Consider the following 16,906-nt stretch of genomic DNA (forward strand, 5'->3'; position numbering starts at 1 on the left):
CACTTCAGGCCTAGGGGCAGTGTGCAGTCGAGTACAGTACTCAGTACGACTGCACACTTCAGGCCTAGGGGCAGTGTGCAGTCGAGTACAGTACTCAGTACGACTGCACACTTCAGGCCTAGGGGCAGTGTGCAGTCGAGTACAGTACTCAGTACGACTGCACACTTCAGGCCTAGGGGCAGTGTGCAGTCGAGTACAGTACTCAGTACGACTGCACACTTCAGGCCTAGGGGCAGTGTGCAGTCGAGTACAGTACTCAGTACGACTGCACACTTCAGGCCTAGGGGCAGTGTGCAGTCGAGTACAGTACTCAGTACGACTGCACACTTCAGGCCTAGGGGCAGTGTGCAGTCGAGTACAGTACTCAGTACGACTGCACACTTCAGGCCTAGGGGCAGTGTGCAGTCGAGTACAGTACTCAGTACTCAGTACGACTGCACACTTCAGGCCTAGGGGCAGTGTGCAGTCGAGTACAGTACTCAGTACGACTGCACACTTCAGGCGCAGTGTGCAGTCGAGTCGAGTACAGTACTCAGTACGACTGCAGATGCATAACAGATCTACGAGCACGAGTCTATAAAATGGTCAAAGTCTGATGCGCATACATGTACATACTTGATACAAGTACATGTATGTATATGTATGCATCGATGGATCCTGATTTTTTTATTACGGTTTTGCACGTTCCAGACGGACCACACTTTTCGAAAAGTGGTACGGCCATGGTCGTACCAGTCGTAGCGGGTGCTACGCCCCTGCATACAATGGGACCGGAAAGAATGGCATTGGTTGTGGCATGCAATGTGACCAGAATGGAAGTACCCACCTGGTTCACAGGCTTATATTTATTTTCATATTTATTTCTCGAGAAGAATATGACCAGCAGGGACCAATACCCGGTCCATAGGTAGCCGTTTGGGCTAATCATGCATCTGTTGCTGTTGCCGCTGCTGTTGCCGCTATTGCCGCTGTTGCTGTCCAATGTGGATACAGTCAAGGTGGATGTGAGCCCGGCAGTTGCCCAGTTAGCCCCGGGCACACAGACCACATTCACCGTATCAATCTGGGCCATGGAGAAGGGCAAGGCTACGGTGGATGTGTACGCCGTCTTCATCGACGACCTAGGTGAGTTCCGTGAGGTTAGGGAATAGAACCACAGGAGATACTTGCACGGATCGCATGCATGCACCTCTGAAATTTTGCAACGTTCCTGTAGCCTACAGTCCATTCAGAAAAAGATGGGCCCTGGCTCTGGCGAGCTCCCGTATTTGGCGATTTTTCGTGATTTCACTGTACACAGTGCAGTGCTGCGAAATTTGAACTTTGAAAAAGAGTCCAAAAAGGGTACCTGAACTGGGGTTCGAACCCCACAATGCACTGTTGCAGGCAGGGTCAAACGGCCTGGATTTTGATGGTTTTTTCCAATTCAATGCTTCTGGGGCAAAACCTGGCCGATATCCTATTCTTGTTATGGCTTGCTTTTTGGACAAATAGACTTCAGAAACATAATTGGAAGAGGATTCCATAGGGGATTGCAGAAAAAAATTCTAAAAAAACTCAAAGTTTGACCCATTTATGGCCAAAAGCTAGAAGTCCATCTTTTTCTGAATGGACTGTAGTCACCGTACTTTGACCCCTGAACCCCCGTGAGGGTCGGCATGTCACTTGTACAAATTGGAAGGATCTTGTCGATTCGCCGGGTGGGTGCAGCGTGTTTGCATGCAGTGTTGCAACCCGAGTCGTCACCAATGTGTGTCATGACACTTGTATGCGACTTCGACCAGAGCGCACAGGTGCGTATTTGTGCAGTGTGTACGAGGAAAAATATGTACAGGAAGGACCGTTTGAATTGCACGTTCCTTCTTTTAAATTCGAAAACGAAGATCATTTGTACCTTCGAACATTCTTCCCAACAATGCTTCTTTTTAATCATCATCATACCTGCATTGCCAGCATTGTGCATGGCAGACTGGGCAATCAGATATCAACCCAGGTGAAATATCAAAAATACGGTATTTCCCGCAATAGACCAATCCCGAAAAGATTGTCTGGGTTCGTGAAAGGGGGCACGCGTGCAAGCCAGCACGTGTGAAGTGCATCGTTTTGCATTCAGTTTGTGTGTGTCAGCTCATGGCGGAGGAGAGAGAGACTTTTGCTCGCCGAGCTGAAGCTAAAGGATTTGATGGAGTCCTGCCAGCAGCTAGTCAAAGGACCTTCGGTACCTTAGGCAGACCCTGACGGAGTTTGGAGGCCAGATAGCTCTCGGTGAGGAGAGAAACATTCGCGTGGCGATCGACTCTCCGTAAAAAATGCAAGCTACATAGCGCCGACATACTGCAACAGCTACGATTTCAGCTAACTTCTCGATCTGCTGCTTCACAAAGTTCAACTATTTACAAGTCCTGACTGTTGTAGTCTGAAGCTGGAGTCTCATCGCCCACCTACAGGTAGCTTTTGGAGCTGATGCTGGATTTCCCGACTTGGACTCCTTCCGCAAACTCTCGCAACATTACTGCAGTGTATGATGTGTTTCCGCACGCTCGTGTCGACATGTCACCTATACTGTACATGTACCGGGTCGCGGAGGAGCTTGACGACCTCCGCTGACTCCAGGTTTCCGAAATACTGCCGTCGTCTTCGTTGATGTCGCTGGTGACATTCTCCCCTTGCAGGACGTGCACATAGTTGTCGTCCCAGTGATAAAGACTATGTTGTCTTTCGAAATAGTTCTTCATCACGCTCGCGCGAATGATGTTTCTCAATAGGAGGGCAGCTGCCAGGAAAGAGGCAGGACTCATCGAAGACGAAGCGCTCGCAAAAACAATAGCACTCGAAATATCTCGTAAGATTTAGGGCCTATCGCTTTGAGCCACAGCGCTCACAGCCTTGCCTACTTCATCAAAGTGAGCTCTACATGTTCGTTGACCTCTTCACACTACACAGAAGAGCGAAACAAGGATTATGTCTTAGCATTTCAACTCCAACAGCAGACCATTACCATGATTACCTGTGCGAGAGAGAAAACTACAAAGGGCGTTGCTTTCTGTCGCATCGTCTCTCTTGCATGCAACTGACGAGAAAACCGTGTACTTACCCTCGCATTCACACGCGAACTATCAAACACGTCCTGTGCCGCATGCTGATCAGGTAGTGCCATGTATGTGTTGTACAGTACAGTGTACTCTCAGTTGACATGCCCCCTTTCGAACCCAGACAATCTTTTCGGGATTGGTCTATTATAAGGCACACTCAATTGTAAGTCGCATCCCCATTTTTAGGTTTGAGCCATATAGTTTCAATACATGCACACGACTATGAGTAGGATATCACATTCGATTGTAAGTCACATCCCTTCTTTGCCCGAGAAGTTGAGTATGAAAGGGTGCGACTTACATTCGGGGGAAATACAGTACATTAGGGACCTTTCACACCCCGCGGACGGATACGAAACGAATGCTGATTCGTCACCTGGGTTCGAGGATTCGTCAGAGTCCCTGCGGAGAACTCGTTTTCACGAATGGAGGCCTCTTCATTCGTGGCACGCTCCGAATCCGTCAGGTACACATTTATTTGGATAGGTACACATTTATTTGGATAGGTACACATGTTTTGCAAGGTACACATTTTTCCCTTGATTCCATGATCCATGCACGTGTGCGTGTAAAAACCCGTACGTGAAACTACCGGCGCCCGCGGCCGTATTCGTAGTTGCCATGCACATTTGCATGACGACTTGCGAAACCTGAAATCTGTTTTCAACGAAACGATTACGAGCCGAATCAAACTTTCGTTTCGCATTCGTTTCGTAGCAAATGCGAAAGGTCCCTATTCTTCGTTTCGAACAACCAGCAGCAAAAAAGACCTAGATGGTCCATAGCAAGATTGCCCCTTTGCTCAAACTTGAAATACCGTGGGAGTTCAGTTGACGTTACTTGTATTCCGGGTTGTTTTCTCTGTGAGCTCCCATAGCTCAGTCGGTTAGAGCGTCGTGCTAATAAGGCGAATGTCGCAGGTTCGAGCCCTGCTGGGAGCACGCTCTTTTTTGTTTTCGTTCCTTTTACTTTGGTGATGCCAGAAAATAAATTATAAGCGCTTTCTTCTGATGAACAGGCCTTTTTTACGGGCAAAATAAACACAATGAAAAGCCTTGTTTGCAGTATTTTCGTGAGAAAAAGACAGTGATAAAGGACCATCAGTGAAAGGGTATAATAGAATTAGAACTGAAAAAAAAGGAAAAGGTAATAGATAGGAGAGCCTCAGAAAGAGAAGAAACCCAGGAAAACAGAACGAGAACAAGACTCAGGGACCGGTTCCAACGCCGGCACAGTCATGTACAGAGAGTCCCATAAGACGCATCACGTCAAGAGTACATAAACCAGAGTGTGCAACTGTGCATATCAGATCTGAAACAGCGCAGTTCGTGCACTACGTCACCCTGATGACATCAGCCCACCTGCGACTTGCGTACAGCTCAAATTTTCTTGTTTCACAGGCCGGAAATCAGCCAAGTTTGCATGATTTAGACGTCCTGTTTTAGGATTTCGGTGTTTTTGTGTGACTGCGTACGCTGTGTACATGCGCTGGCAAGTAAATTCACCATCAAAAAACCGAAATCAGGACAAACTCAGTGACCTGCACCACTGTGACTGGTTACGCAACTTTTCCCCATGCCTGTGGCTTACCATGCTGTCAGAAATGATGTACTGCACGAATTACGCTCCCACAGGAACCATCCCGAGTTGCACACTCTAGTTTATGTACTCTTGATCACATGAACTCCCATAGCTTTTGCTATTAAAAGTGGCACTCTCAGAAGCATTTTGCGATGTAATATACGTGATCTGCAACGTTGAAATGCCGCGGCGATGGGAACTCGCGAAATACCATTCACAGAATAAGTCAGTGATGTGATGTTGCCTTCCTGGTTTGCGTTTTGAAAGATACCGTAGTTATGACACCATGGCATTCGTGTAACCAACGTTATAAAACAAAATTTAAAAAAATTACACTGGCTCGTGTACGAAACAAGAACCGCATTTCTGCTTCCGTGGGACGCCGCCACTACCCCACCACCACCACCCCACCACCAACACCCCACCACCACCCCACCACCACCCCACCACCACCCCACCACCACCCCACCACCACCCCACCACCACCCCACCACCACCACCCCACCACCCCACCACCACCCCACCACCACCACCCCACCACCACCCCACCACCACCACCCCACCACCACCACCCCACCACCACCACCCCACCACCACCCCACCACCACCACCCCACCACCGTCTTGGGACGGTTGCGTGAGCTGACAGTCTTGGGACGGTTGCGTGAGCTGACAGTCTTGGGATGGTTGTGTGAGCTGACAGTCTTGGGACAGTTGCGTGAGCTGATAATCTTGGGATGGTTGCGTGAGCTGCCAGTCTTGGGACCGTTGCGTGAGCTGACAGTCTTGGGACGGTTGCGTGAGCTGACAGTCTTGGGACGGTTGTGTGAGCTGACAGTCTTGGGACGGTTGCGTGAGCTGACAGTCTTGGGACGGTTGCGTGAGCTGACAGTCTTGGGACGGTTGCATGAGCTGACAGTCTTGGGACGGTTGCGTGAGCTGACAGTCTTGGGACGGTGGCGTGAGCTGACAGTCTTGGGACGGTTGTGTGAGCTGCCAGTCTTGGGACGGTTGCGTGAGCTGACAGTCTTGGGACGGTTGCGTGAGCTGACAGTCTTGGGACGGTTGTGTGAGCTGACAGTCTTGGGACGGTTGCGTGAGCTGACAGTCTTGGGACGGTTGCGTGAGCTGACAGTCTTGGGATGGTTGCGTGAGCTGACTGACAGTCTTGGGACGGTTGCGTGAGCTGACAGTCTTGGGACGGTTGCGTGAGCTGACAGTCTTGGGACGGTTGTGTGAGCTGACAGTCTTGGGACGGTTGTGTGAGCTGACAGTCTTGGGACGGTTGCGTGAGCTGACAGTCTTGGGACGGTTGCGTGAGCTGACAGTCTTGGGACGGTTGCGTGAGCTGACAGTCTTGGGACAGTTGTGTGAGCTGCGCGATAGGTGTGATTTAGGAATTTCCCGGCTTTGTGGCCGTCGCGTCATGCATCCCAAATATGCTTTTTTGACTGCTGCTTTAGAGCGTTGTGCTGAAAACGCGAATATCGCAGGTTGGAGCCCTGCTGGAAGCACACTGCTTTTTCCCTCATAATGCCACGAAGTAAAGTTCCCCGCATGGTGAGAGAGTTAGGAATGCAAACTAGACATAATGTGAGCTCCCATAGCTCAGTCGGTTAGAGCGTCGTGCTAATAACGCGAATGTCGCAGGTTCGAGCCCTGCTGGGAGCACGCTCTTTTTTGTTTTCGTTCCTTTTACTTTGGTGGTACAAGAAAATAAATTATAGGCGTTTGGGAGTGCGAGCTATCCTTTTTTTCTTTTTCTTTTTACTGATGAACAGGCCTTTTTTACGGGCAAAATAAACACAATGAAAAGCCTTGCTTACAGTATTTTTCGTGAGAAAAAGACAGTGATAAAGGACCATCAGTGAAAAGGTATAATCATATAATAGAATTAGAAGTTAGAACTGAAAAAAACGGAAGGAAAAGGTAATAGATAGGAGAGCCTCAGAAAGAGAAGAAACCCAGGAAAACAGAACGAGAACAAGAGAGCCCTACTGGGAGCACCCTTTTTTTCTTTTCTTTTTTTCATTTTTACAAGTTTTTTTACACTCTCGCAGTGAGAGAACACAAGCCAGAATGGGCACTCCAGGAGAGCGGTGGACCATTGGCGAAACTTCTTCTTTTTTATCACAGGAAGCAGGTAGCACGTGCTAAATGGTGAAGGACTCTTCACTGGCACGTCATGATGGAGGCAAGGTGGACATCAACTACATTGTGTATCAAAGTACCAAGCCATCACAGAAGTTTTCCCTTTGACGATGCAAAGGCATGGGTCCTCAGTAGGTGACTGGTCACCCAGGAGGAGCCGCCTTTCTCGCTGGCTAGCTTCTTGCAGTGTGGAAGAGCGGCAGAAGAGTGGCATAAGCGCGCCTCCTTTGTTCCTCTCCTCATTTGCATTCTGGTGTTGTTATTCAGCTTCCGTTTATCTTGACCAACCTTGTCCAGTGTGACACCAAGGATCAGATTATCATGTTGGGCAATCTTGGAAGCAAGCACGCACTGTGTTGTTTCTCTTTCAATGTAGCTTCTAGAAGTCTTACTCCCAGTGAGAGATTTGTGGATGAACACTATGTAACACGTGAGCTCCCATAGCTCAGTCGGTTAGAGCGTCGTGCTAATAACGCGAATGTCGCAGGTTCGAGCCCTGCTGGGAGCCCGCTCTTTTTTTCATCATAAAGCTCACTCAAATAAAGGGAGCAACAGCATGCTGAGATATAGATTCGGGATAGGACTGATATTCTGCTGCTGATTACTATGAATCATGTTTGCGTCTAGTTGATACAATTTTCCTTTTTTTTTTAATGAGCAATTGTTTTTCCAGTTAGCCCTTCATTACCGGCCTACAGACTTTCGATCATATATGATCGAAAGTCTGTAGGCCAGTAATATCTTCGTAACTCCATCATTTCTTGTGCGAATTCAACAATCGAAAGGTCTATTTTCCAAGCTACTCAATGCAACAATTGCCCAAGAGTTACGATGTCGGACGCCAGAGATATCGCGCGCCGTATTCTCATCTCGGCAAATTCAAATTTTTGATCGATCACTTCGCCATTTTTGGGGGAAATCCCTTTTCGTGTGCTCTTTGAGCGACTAAGCACATGATAATGACGTAGTCGCGGCTGAAGTTTGAATCGTCTCAAACAGCTGAAGTTTGAATCGTCTCAAACAAATTTGAGCGTTCTGCGATGAAGGAGAGTGGAATGGCGTTGATGTGACGAATTGCTTGCATATCAGGCTTGGAGACGTCTTTGCTGTGTTACCGCGCCTGATTTGTGGCGACTGGATAATGGAGCTTGGTACCCTGGCGTTGCTCTCGCCAAGAGCTTTCCAACGAGCCCTAGATTGTGAAAATCAAGTGAAGGAGACCAAAGTTATGACCTGGTGAAGTTGGAAATTGTGCTGAAATTCGTAATTCTGGTGCATGCTGTGCAAGTAATCCGGTAATAAAGGGTTGAGTATGGTGACTACTGTAGTTTGTGCATCCAGAGCACCCAGCAGAGGAACTAGGGCGAATGGCCCCCACCACCACACTCCATAATTCACCCCAGTCTCTCGTGATATGTGGATTTCAAGTTGTAGCCAAGAAATCCCCCTTTGAAAAGATGAACCTCACCATGCCGACACAACCTAGCTGTTGGTCTGCGAGCGAGGTCGATACCAGTTCTAGAGGCTGCCTGGTATAGTACTCGCACGGTGCGGTGCGTCGCTTCCCAGTTCGGATCATCGAACGTATTGTCGTGTGTAATCTAGTAGTTTTACCTAACACGTGTCACTCTGGACTGGTAGAAGTACTCCATAGCATCAAGAGTACATAACCCCAAGAGTGTGCAACTCTGCATGTGGGGTCTGACACGGCGCGCTGCCTGCATTACGTAGCCACGAACCGTGGCCCATTGCGTTATTATTGATCTGCTACGGTTACCTGCTTCCAAATCCGCTGTCCTAGGGGACTCCGTATGGATTTGTACGTGATGCATCAAGCTCAGGCATTGCCTTTGAACTTACCGTATTGCACATTAAATCGTTGAAGGTAAACCGTAGGAAAACTTAAATCCATGCAGCTGGATCATCATTTCAATAGGAAACGAAGGCAGGCGCTGCACACGGCACCCATATCACGAAGATCAGAGTTGCACACCCTTGGGGTTATGTACTCTCGGTAGCATGAATCACTGCTCCCAAGAGTACATAACCCCCCAGAGTGTGCAACTCCCACATACCCTGCTGTCCCGACAGAATTTCAAGTTGACGTCATTATTTATGACGCAATGCTCCTTGCACCAGTGATTTGCAACATGTGTACGGGTGTCAATGCATCACACGTTTTTCTTTGCAATAATTTGTACAGGATCGATGGGCTTCGGTCAACCACAGGTTCCGGATTCGTCTGATGATCCGTGTACAGTGCGCATTGCATCATCAAAATGACGTCAACTTGAAATTCTGTCGGGACAGCACCCATAGTCGAGTTGCACACTATGATCTGGGGGGTTATGTACTCTTGGCTTAGTCTCTTGCTGCTCCTGCACCTTCCTCCTGACCAGTACATACTTGGAGAGCACCAGTGCTTCCAAAGATACCCAATGGAGAGATCTGCACTATGCCTTATGTGAGCTCCCATAGCTCAGTCGGTTAGAGCGTCGTGCTAATAACGCGAATGTCGCAGGTTCGAGCCCTGCTGGGAGCACGCTCTTTTTTCATCACAAAGCTCACTCAAATAAAGGGAACAACAGCATGCTGAGATTCGGGATAGGACTGATATTCTGCTAATTTCTATGAATCATGTTTGCGTCTAGTTGATACAATTTTCCTTTTTTTTAACGAGCAATTGTTTTTCCAGTTAAGTATGGTGACTACAGTCGACCTACCCTTATAACGATATTTGCGTCAGACCAAGACATATTGTTATAAGGGTAACTGGTTAATTTCATACATGTACGTCATAATGCATGGTTTTGTTCATTTTTTACACTCTTCATAGCATAAAAACTGATGTACATGTGCATTATATACATAGCAAGGTGCCCATTGGTGCCCCCATTGCATTTCATCATGTCCCAGCGACTTATCAAGCGAAGCTTGCCCTACCTGGATAGTGGGCTCTTTTATATTCTCTGCTAGATATTGTTATATAATGGAAAAAGTCGATTGGTCAGCCCATTTTATATCGTTATAGGGGTAATATCGTTATAGCAATATTGTTGTAGAGGTAAGGCATTGTATACGCAAGTCAATGGAGTGATCTGGTTTGGCAGAAAAATATCGTTATAAGGGTAATATCGTTATAGAGGTTATCGTTATAAGGGTAGGTCGACTGTAGTTTGTGCATCCAGAGCACCCAGCAGAGGAACTAGGGCGAGTGGCCCCCACCACCACACTCCATAATTCACCCCAGTCTCTCGTGATTATGTGGATTTTGTAGCCAAGAAATCCCCCTTTGAAAAGATGAACCTCACCATGCCGACACAACCTAGCTGTTGGTCTGCGAGCGAGGTCGATACCAGTTCTAGAGGCTGCCTGGTATAGTACTCGCACGGTGCGGTGCGTCGCTTCCCAGTTCGGATCATCGAACGTATTGTCGTGTGTAATCTAGTAGTTTTACCTAACACGTGTCACTCTGGACTGGTAGAAGTACTCCATAGCATCAAGAGTACATAACCCCAAGAGTGTGCAACTCTGCATGTGGGGTCTGACACGGCGCGCTGCCTGCATTACGTAGCCACGAACCGTGGCCCATTGCGTTATTATTGATCTGCTACGGTTACCTGCTTCCAAATCCGCTGTCCTAGGGGACTCCGTATGGATTTGTACGTGATGCATCAAGCTCAGGCATTGCCTTTGAACTTACCGTATTGCACATTAAATCGTTGAAGGTAAACCGTAGGAAAACTTAAATCCATGCAGCTGGATCATCATTTCAATAGGAAACGAAGGCAGGCGCTGCACACGGCACCCATATCACGGAGATCAGAGTTGCACACCCTTGGGGTTATGTACTCTCGGTAGCATGAATCACTGCTCCCAAGAGTACATAACCCCCCAGAGTGTGCAACTCCCACATACCCTGCTGTCCCGACAGAATTTCAAGTTGACGTCATTATTTATGACGCAATGCTCCTTGCACCAGTGATTTGCAACATGTGTACGGGTGTCAACGCATCACACGTTTTTCTTTGCAATAATTTGTACAGGATCGATGGGCTTCGGTCAACCACAGGTTCCGGATTCGTCTGATAATCCGTGTACAGTGCGCATTGCATTATCAAAATGACGTCAACTTGAAATTCTGTCGGGACAGCACCCATAGTCGAGTTGCACACTATGATCTGGGGGGTTATGTACTCTTGGCTTAGTCTCTTGCTGCTCCTGCACCTTCCTCCTGACCAGTACATACTTGGAGAGCACCAGTGCTTCCAAAGATACCCAATGGAGAGATCTGCACTATGCATTATGTGAGCTCCCATAGCTCAGTCGGTTAGAGCGTCGTGCTAATAACGCGAATGTCGCAGGTTCGAGCCCTGCTGGGAGCACGCTCTTTTTTTTGTCAAGGCACACTTTTGCACATGATGAAGGCGCATGCAGACAGAAACTCGGAAGAGGACAGCCACACCACTGCTTCCCGTGGTGGATAATTTTTGTTTCCATAATCACATGGAAACACGAACGTGTGTAAAACATTTTTAACAGTGTGAACTTTTCTCTCAAAGTGTAAAATTTCAAGACTTTTCCAATAACACTTGGAAAGTTCAACTTCCCCGTCGACCACCCTCGACCATCAGTCCCCCCCTCTCCCGCGGAAACTGATCAAAGAATATGAGGACACAACCGGGCTAGGCTTCGTAGGACTTGCAGCACGAATCCTAGCGTTTCTGCTACGTGTGTGGTTCTTGACCCCTTTTCACTTCCTTTTCACCCTGATACGTATCTACAGTCCGGTCCGGTCTACAGTCTGGTCCTCTTTTATATATAAATTTCGCTATTTTCGCGACTATCCCATATTCGCGAATATAAATTGCCGCAAACTGCTCTGTAAATTGATTGTAGACAGTATAAGGTCTAACTGAAGAGACACAATCGTAAACGTTTCTCATCGTGAAACAGCCCAATTCATGAAAACGCAAAATTTGCACGCCTCGAACGTTTATCGCTTTGCAGTATGCCATGCATACATACAGTATGTGTGTTCGATTATCCGGTTCCCTCGCCTATCAGGATATTTTTTGTGGAAACGGATGTGTGCGGTTAAGCGAGGTCTGACTGCATTTACTTTCGAAAAATCCTTCAAATGTAATCTGAAGGAATGAATAAAATCAAATGAGTCAGGCAGATTATGTCAAGTACCACTGCCTGCATGCCCCTCTGCTCAAACTTGAAATACCGTGGGAGTTGAGTTCACGTTACTTGTATTCCGGGTTGTTTTCTCCATGAGCTCCCATAGCTCAGTCGGTTAGAGCGTCGTGCTAATAACGCGAATGTCGCAGGTTCGAGCCCTGCTGGGAGCACGCTCTTTTTTTGTCTACAATATTTTGGCATTCCCAGCTAGCTGAGTAGCAAGAGTACATACATAACCCAGAGTGTGAAATGAAACTCCAAGAAAACGACATATCGGCGAAGCTTTTCGTTCAATTTATGAGTTATCCGTGATGCAGTGTTTGTTTTTTCGCTTTACTAGACTCAGACAGAGGGAGTTTGTTCCAGTGAGGCATTTATGCTAGTCTGGCCAATGGTCTCGTTATAATCAGTCAGAGCCACACATGATGTGATGATGATTATTATTATTATTATTATTATTAAACTATAGGGTACCTCACTTCAAACTCTCCAACTACGGTCTCTTCGCTTGAAGTGAACATATGCAGCGAAGAGACCGTAGTTGGAGAGTTTGAAGTGAGGTACCCTATAATGTGTGAATGGCTGCAATGGAGTCTGCGAGTGCTTAAAAAATTATTAAACTAGTGAAGATTATTATTGAAGTAGTGGTTGCGACTTCGGCGATGATTTGTAAGAAAGGTTTGCTCCCCACACCGGAGCTCGCAGGGAGCAGGGAGTGGTGCTTTCTTGCAGGTTTGCCGAGTCGAAGGTTCAATGGACGTCTCGTGTGCTCTGGATGGCAGTCGTGAGTCAGTCAAGTGTCAAGTAAAGTCGGCGGAATAGCGCGAGCTCCGGTGTGGGGAGCAAACCTTTATTACAAAGATTATTATTATTATTATTATTACCGTATCTTTATTTGAGGGATGACCCAGAGGCAGGTAGCATATCGAGGGGATGGTGTGGCTGCTGCTGTTTCAAACTTTCAAGTGAATCTGATACATGCTTGAACACTTTGTACAGCTTTTTCCTGTTAGAATGTTTATTCCGGAGCAAATGACCACATCTCAACCCACGCTACTGACTGGTGGGCCAGTGCTGGTTAAAACTCGGGGCTGTAAGTAATGGTAAACTGACCGCAGCGATCTGTGTGTGTGTGTGTTTGTGTGTGTGTTTGTGTGTGTGTGTGTGCGCGCGCTCGCGCGCGCGCGTGTGTGTGTGTGTGTGTGTGCGTGTGTGTGTGTGTGCACGTGTGTGTATGTATGTGTGTACATGTGTATGTGTGTGTGTGTACCTGTGTTTGTGTACAGGAGAGCCACTGGATAGCGTTGCTCCACAGATGTTATGCAGTATGAAGACAAAGGCGGTGTATCCACACCTGCAAGTCACTAACGTCGCTGGAACCGGCAGTGCGGAGCGAGTGGAGAAACGGAGGCTCTGGCAAATGACAGGCGTCGAAGAGTAAGCTCTGAGCCACTGAAAGTTTCACTGTCTTCCCCAACCGCTGCTTTGCATGTCATGATTGGAAGCTGTGGCCTTAGTAAAAAAATTAAAAAATAAACTCCCCCCCCCCCCCCCTTCGTGATTTTCTCTAGTTTACACTTGGTTAAAGTGCAAATTGCTTGTCAATTTGATGATTTCCCATTGTTTCCACCGGTTTGCTTTGGTTTGGGATTGGATTTCCGAAGAATGGATGGGGGTGGGGGTTGGGGTGGGTCAGAATCGTGGCCCGGGCCAGTGGGTGGGAGATGGGTAGATCAGACTCACCACCAAAGTTGTCCAAAATCAAAAATCCCATTCGCTGCATCCATTTCTCCCCGGTCCTGAGTGTCCAAGCCAACGACTGCCTAGTCCACTCCTACAACCATAATTATGATTGACCGCAGAGTTAGCAAACAAGTGAATGGACGGATGGAATGGATAAATTGAGTAAACCGACGTGCTACCAAATGAAGGGTTGAGCGTATATCTGAGCTGTCAAATGGAGATGAGTGCAACCATATTATCCATATGTGACGGCTTGTCAAACATTCTCACCATACATATCACTGAAAGAGACAAGTTATTTCCCCTTGCTTTTCTTGTTTTTTTTCGCATTGCAGGTTGAACAAGTTAGTGAAGAAGAAACCGACGGCCGGAGAGCGTGCTCACGACACTGTCACGCGTACCAGGTAAGTGCAGTGTGTACTGGGTTGTGAGAGGCAAGACTGAGGAAAAAGCAGCGGACAGTCTACTCCACTTATACCGGAGACTCCCTCGATTTAGGCTAAGGGCTGTGGAGAATCCATAAGTACAAAAATACGAAATACAAATACCGAACTCGCTTATAGCAAATTTCGTGATTTAGTGAACCACTGTATGTGTTGCTGTTTGAAACCGAAATGTAAGTGTAATTCTGTTATAGCGAACTCTGGCTATGAAAAAAAGCTAATTCTCCAGCACAATTGTGTTCGATATATCAGGAGTCGACTGTACATCGCAACGGGTCAACCTGACTGGACCTGACTGGAAGAGAGTTAAGAAGACCAGGTCACTTCCTTCTATTATAATTATACAAACTTACAAAGCTCTTGCTGGCATCCCGGTCTACTTGAGTAACGTTTTTAGTAAAATGGAAAAAGAAAACCTGAATGGCGCGTATACCTCCAATTTCTGACATTCGATAATACAGTGAGAGTGACAGGGGAACTGACCTTGAATACTGAGACACCAGACCAACACAGAACTGTAAACCCATTCTACTTGTAGATACTGGTGTCTCCTAGCTTTATTTGTGTGTTTATGTGTGTTTGTGCGTGCGTGTGTGTATGTGTTTATTTTTTATTTTTATGTGTTTGTTGTTATTGGTGGTTGTGGTGGTGTTTTGGGCGTTTGTGCATTCGTCCGTGCATGCGTTTGTGTATGCACGCATGCTTGTGTTCGTGCGTGGTCGCCTCTGTTTGTTTGCATCCCGTTCAGCACTCGTATCAGCAGAGCGTTCAGTACCCCAGCCAATGTTGTACTCAACCTAGGCACTGCACTGTATGCATCACAACCCAGTACTGTGTATTGGCAAGTGGAGAACACTACTCTCGTCGAGTGTTACTGGTAAGTGTGTGTGTGTGTGTGTACATGTGTGTGTGTGTACGTGTGTACGTGTGTGTGTGTGTACGTGCATGTGTGTGTGTACGAGGGGGGGGGGGGTGCGTGCGTGTGTTCCCAGCATCAGGGTGACAGGAAACCATATCACACACACACACAGAGAAAGTGAGTTTACAAGTCGAATTCATATTTCCGCCAGCCTCACATGTATCTGTGCGTTTGTGTATGTGCCCTCGTGTGTGCTTGTGTGTGCATGGACATTATGTGTATGTGTGCTTGCGTGTGTGTGGGCCCTCGTGCGTGCTCGTGTGTGCGTGACTGTGTGTGTGCACGTGTGTTATTTACCCCCGAATCTCTAGGCAAATTGCATACCCTACAGACATGCAGTTGGAGGTGGACAGCTGGGCAGAGGAGCTTCTCTCGTCGTCCGAAGCGCAGACCTTTCATTACCTAAAGAGCGGAACGTTTGCAGTCTCGCCGAAAAGTGGTTGTCTCCTGCCCGGCCAAAGCTCCATCATCAAATTCAAGTAAGGCCGTCATGTTGTTGTTCTGTGTTGTGAGCGTCATATTTGCTCAGTGGCTTTCCTTCTGCAAATGTACATTGAACAAAAGTACAATCTGGAGACGTGTGCTCCCCGATAGCAAGCTGTGATCGTCTAGTGGTTAGGACCCTACGTTGTGGCCGTAGTAACCCAGGTTCGAATCCTGGTCACAGCACACTTTTTTTCTTTTTTTTCTTTTGTATATTAAATGTAGTTTGATATGTCTGTGTTCTCGGACGAACGGTAGAACGACTTCATGTTCTTTTATCACTGTAAACCCAGGAACCTTTGCAATCCTGAAACGTTTGCTATTTTCGCGATGAGTGCGAACAAGAGTACATAACCCCCCAGAGTGTGCAACTCCACTATGGGTGCTGTCCCGACAGAATTTCAAGTTGACGTCATTTTGATGATGCAATGCGCACTGTACACGGATTGTCAGACGAATCCGGAACCTGTGGTTGACCGAAGCCGATCGATCCTGTACAAATTATTGGAAAGAAAAACGTGTGATGCGTTGACACCCGTACACATGTTGTAAATCACTGGTGCAAGGAGCATTGCGTCATAAATAATGACGTCAACTTGAAATTCTGTCGGGACAGCAGGGTATGTGGGAGTTGCACACTCTGGGGGGTTATGTACTCTTGGTGCGAAGTGGCGAAAGTAAGTGGCGCGAAACGCGAAACTGTAGACTTGAGGCAATCATCAACATTGACTCCAATCGCAAACGTTCGCAGGCGCAAAATGGTCTTTCATCGCAACTCGTGAAGTAAAAACGGGCCATAACGATTCCGAGTTTACAGTATCTTGTCATTGTTGTCAGGCTGGGAAACTTGCTGGCCGTCTCCATCACGAAAACAAAACAAGTCGGCAATCTCCTGAACCATACACCCTACATGTGCGATTGCGAATGTCTTTAATCTCCTCCCCCCCCCCCCCCCTCATAAATCAGCCTCTTGCACGGGCAAAACCAAAAAATAGTTACTGTAAATATACAAATTTTCGGCAGCTACTTAATTTCGGCTATATTCGGCACCGACCCAAAACGCCTAAATTAAAACGCCGATGAAATTTTTCACAGCATCTGTCGCACTATACCATGCCCTCTACCCCATGCCGAAAATAAATCGCCGCCGAAATGTCAAAAACCGTGAAGTGCCGAAATTTTGCAGCGCCGAAATTTTGTATATTTACAGTATTATGATTATGCACAGTACTGTGAAGTAACTATAATACACTAGTAAAACAAGTGAAATTCAGTCCAAGCAACTTTCAAAATATTTTGTATTTTATA

At 47.1% G+C, this 16,906-nt stretch overlaps 1 protein-coding gene and 7 non-coding genes across 8 annotated transcripts in view; all 8 read left to right on the plus strand.

Annotated features, from left to right (window-relative positions):
• Positions 1-16,906, plus strand: part of LOC135819130 (cilia- and flagella-associated protein 65-like) — a gene marked incomplete at its 5' end in the record, with an annotated part of 74,759 nt that overhangs the window by 39,666 nt on the left and 18,187 nt on the right. Inside the window, 5 exon segments of the mRNA XM_065332282.1 lie at positions 994-1,125; positions 13,297-13,447; positions 14,089-14,157; positions 14,945-15,073; positions 15,427-15,594. Of these exon segments, the coding sequence (XP_065188354.1) occupies positions 994-1,125; positions 13,297-13,447; positions 14,089-14,157; positions 14,945-15,073; positions 15,427-15,594 (649 nt within the window).
• On the plus strand, positions 3,960-4,033 carry Trnai-aau (transfer RNA isoleucine (anticodon AAU)). Its single transcript has one exon. It is a non-coding gene; the product is annotated as a tRNA-Ile (tRNA).
• Positions 6,270-6,343, plus strand: Trnai-aau (transfer RNA isoleucine (anticodon AAU)). The gene has a single exon. It is a non-coding gene; the product is annotated as a tRNA-Ile (tRNA).
• Positions 7,258-7,331, plus strand: Trnai-aau (transfer RNA isoleucine (anticodon AAU)). The gene has a single exon. It is a non-coding gene; the product is annotated as a tRNA-Ile (tRNA).
• On the plus strand, positions 9,292-9,365 carry Trnai-aau (transfer RNA isoleucine (anticodon AAU)). The gene has a single exon. It is a non-coding gene; the product is annotated as a tRNA-Ile (tRNA).
• Positions 11,135-11,208, plus strand: Trnai-aau (transfer RNA isoleucine (anticodon AAU)). The gene has a single exon. It is a non-coding gene; the product is annotated as a tRNA-Ile (tRNA).
• Positions 12,107-12,180, plus strand: Trnai-aau (transfer RNA isoleucine (anticodon AAU)). Its single transcript has one exon. It is a non-coding gene; the product is annotated as a tRNA-Ile (tRNA).
• Positions 15,713-15,784, plus strand: Trnah-gug (transfer RNA histidin (anticodon GUG)). Its single transcript has one exon. It is a non-coding gene; the product is annotated as a tRNA-His (tRNA).

The sequence above is a fragment of the Sycon ciliatum genome, chromosome 6 (genome assembly GCF_964019385.1).
Source record: "Sycon ciliatum chromosome 6, ocSycCili1.1, whole genome shotgun sequence".
Taxonomy (NCBI): Eukaryota; Metazoa; Porifera; class Calcarea; order Leucosolenida; family Sycettidae; genus Sycon; species Sycon ciliatum.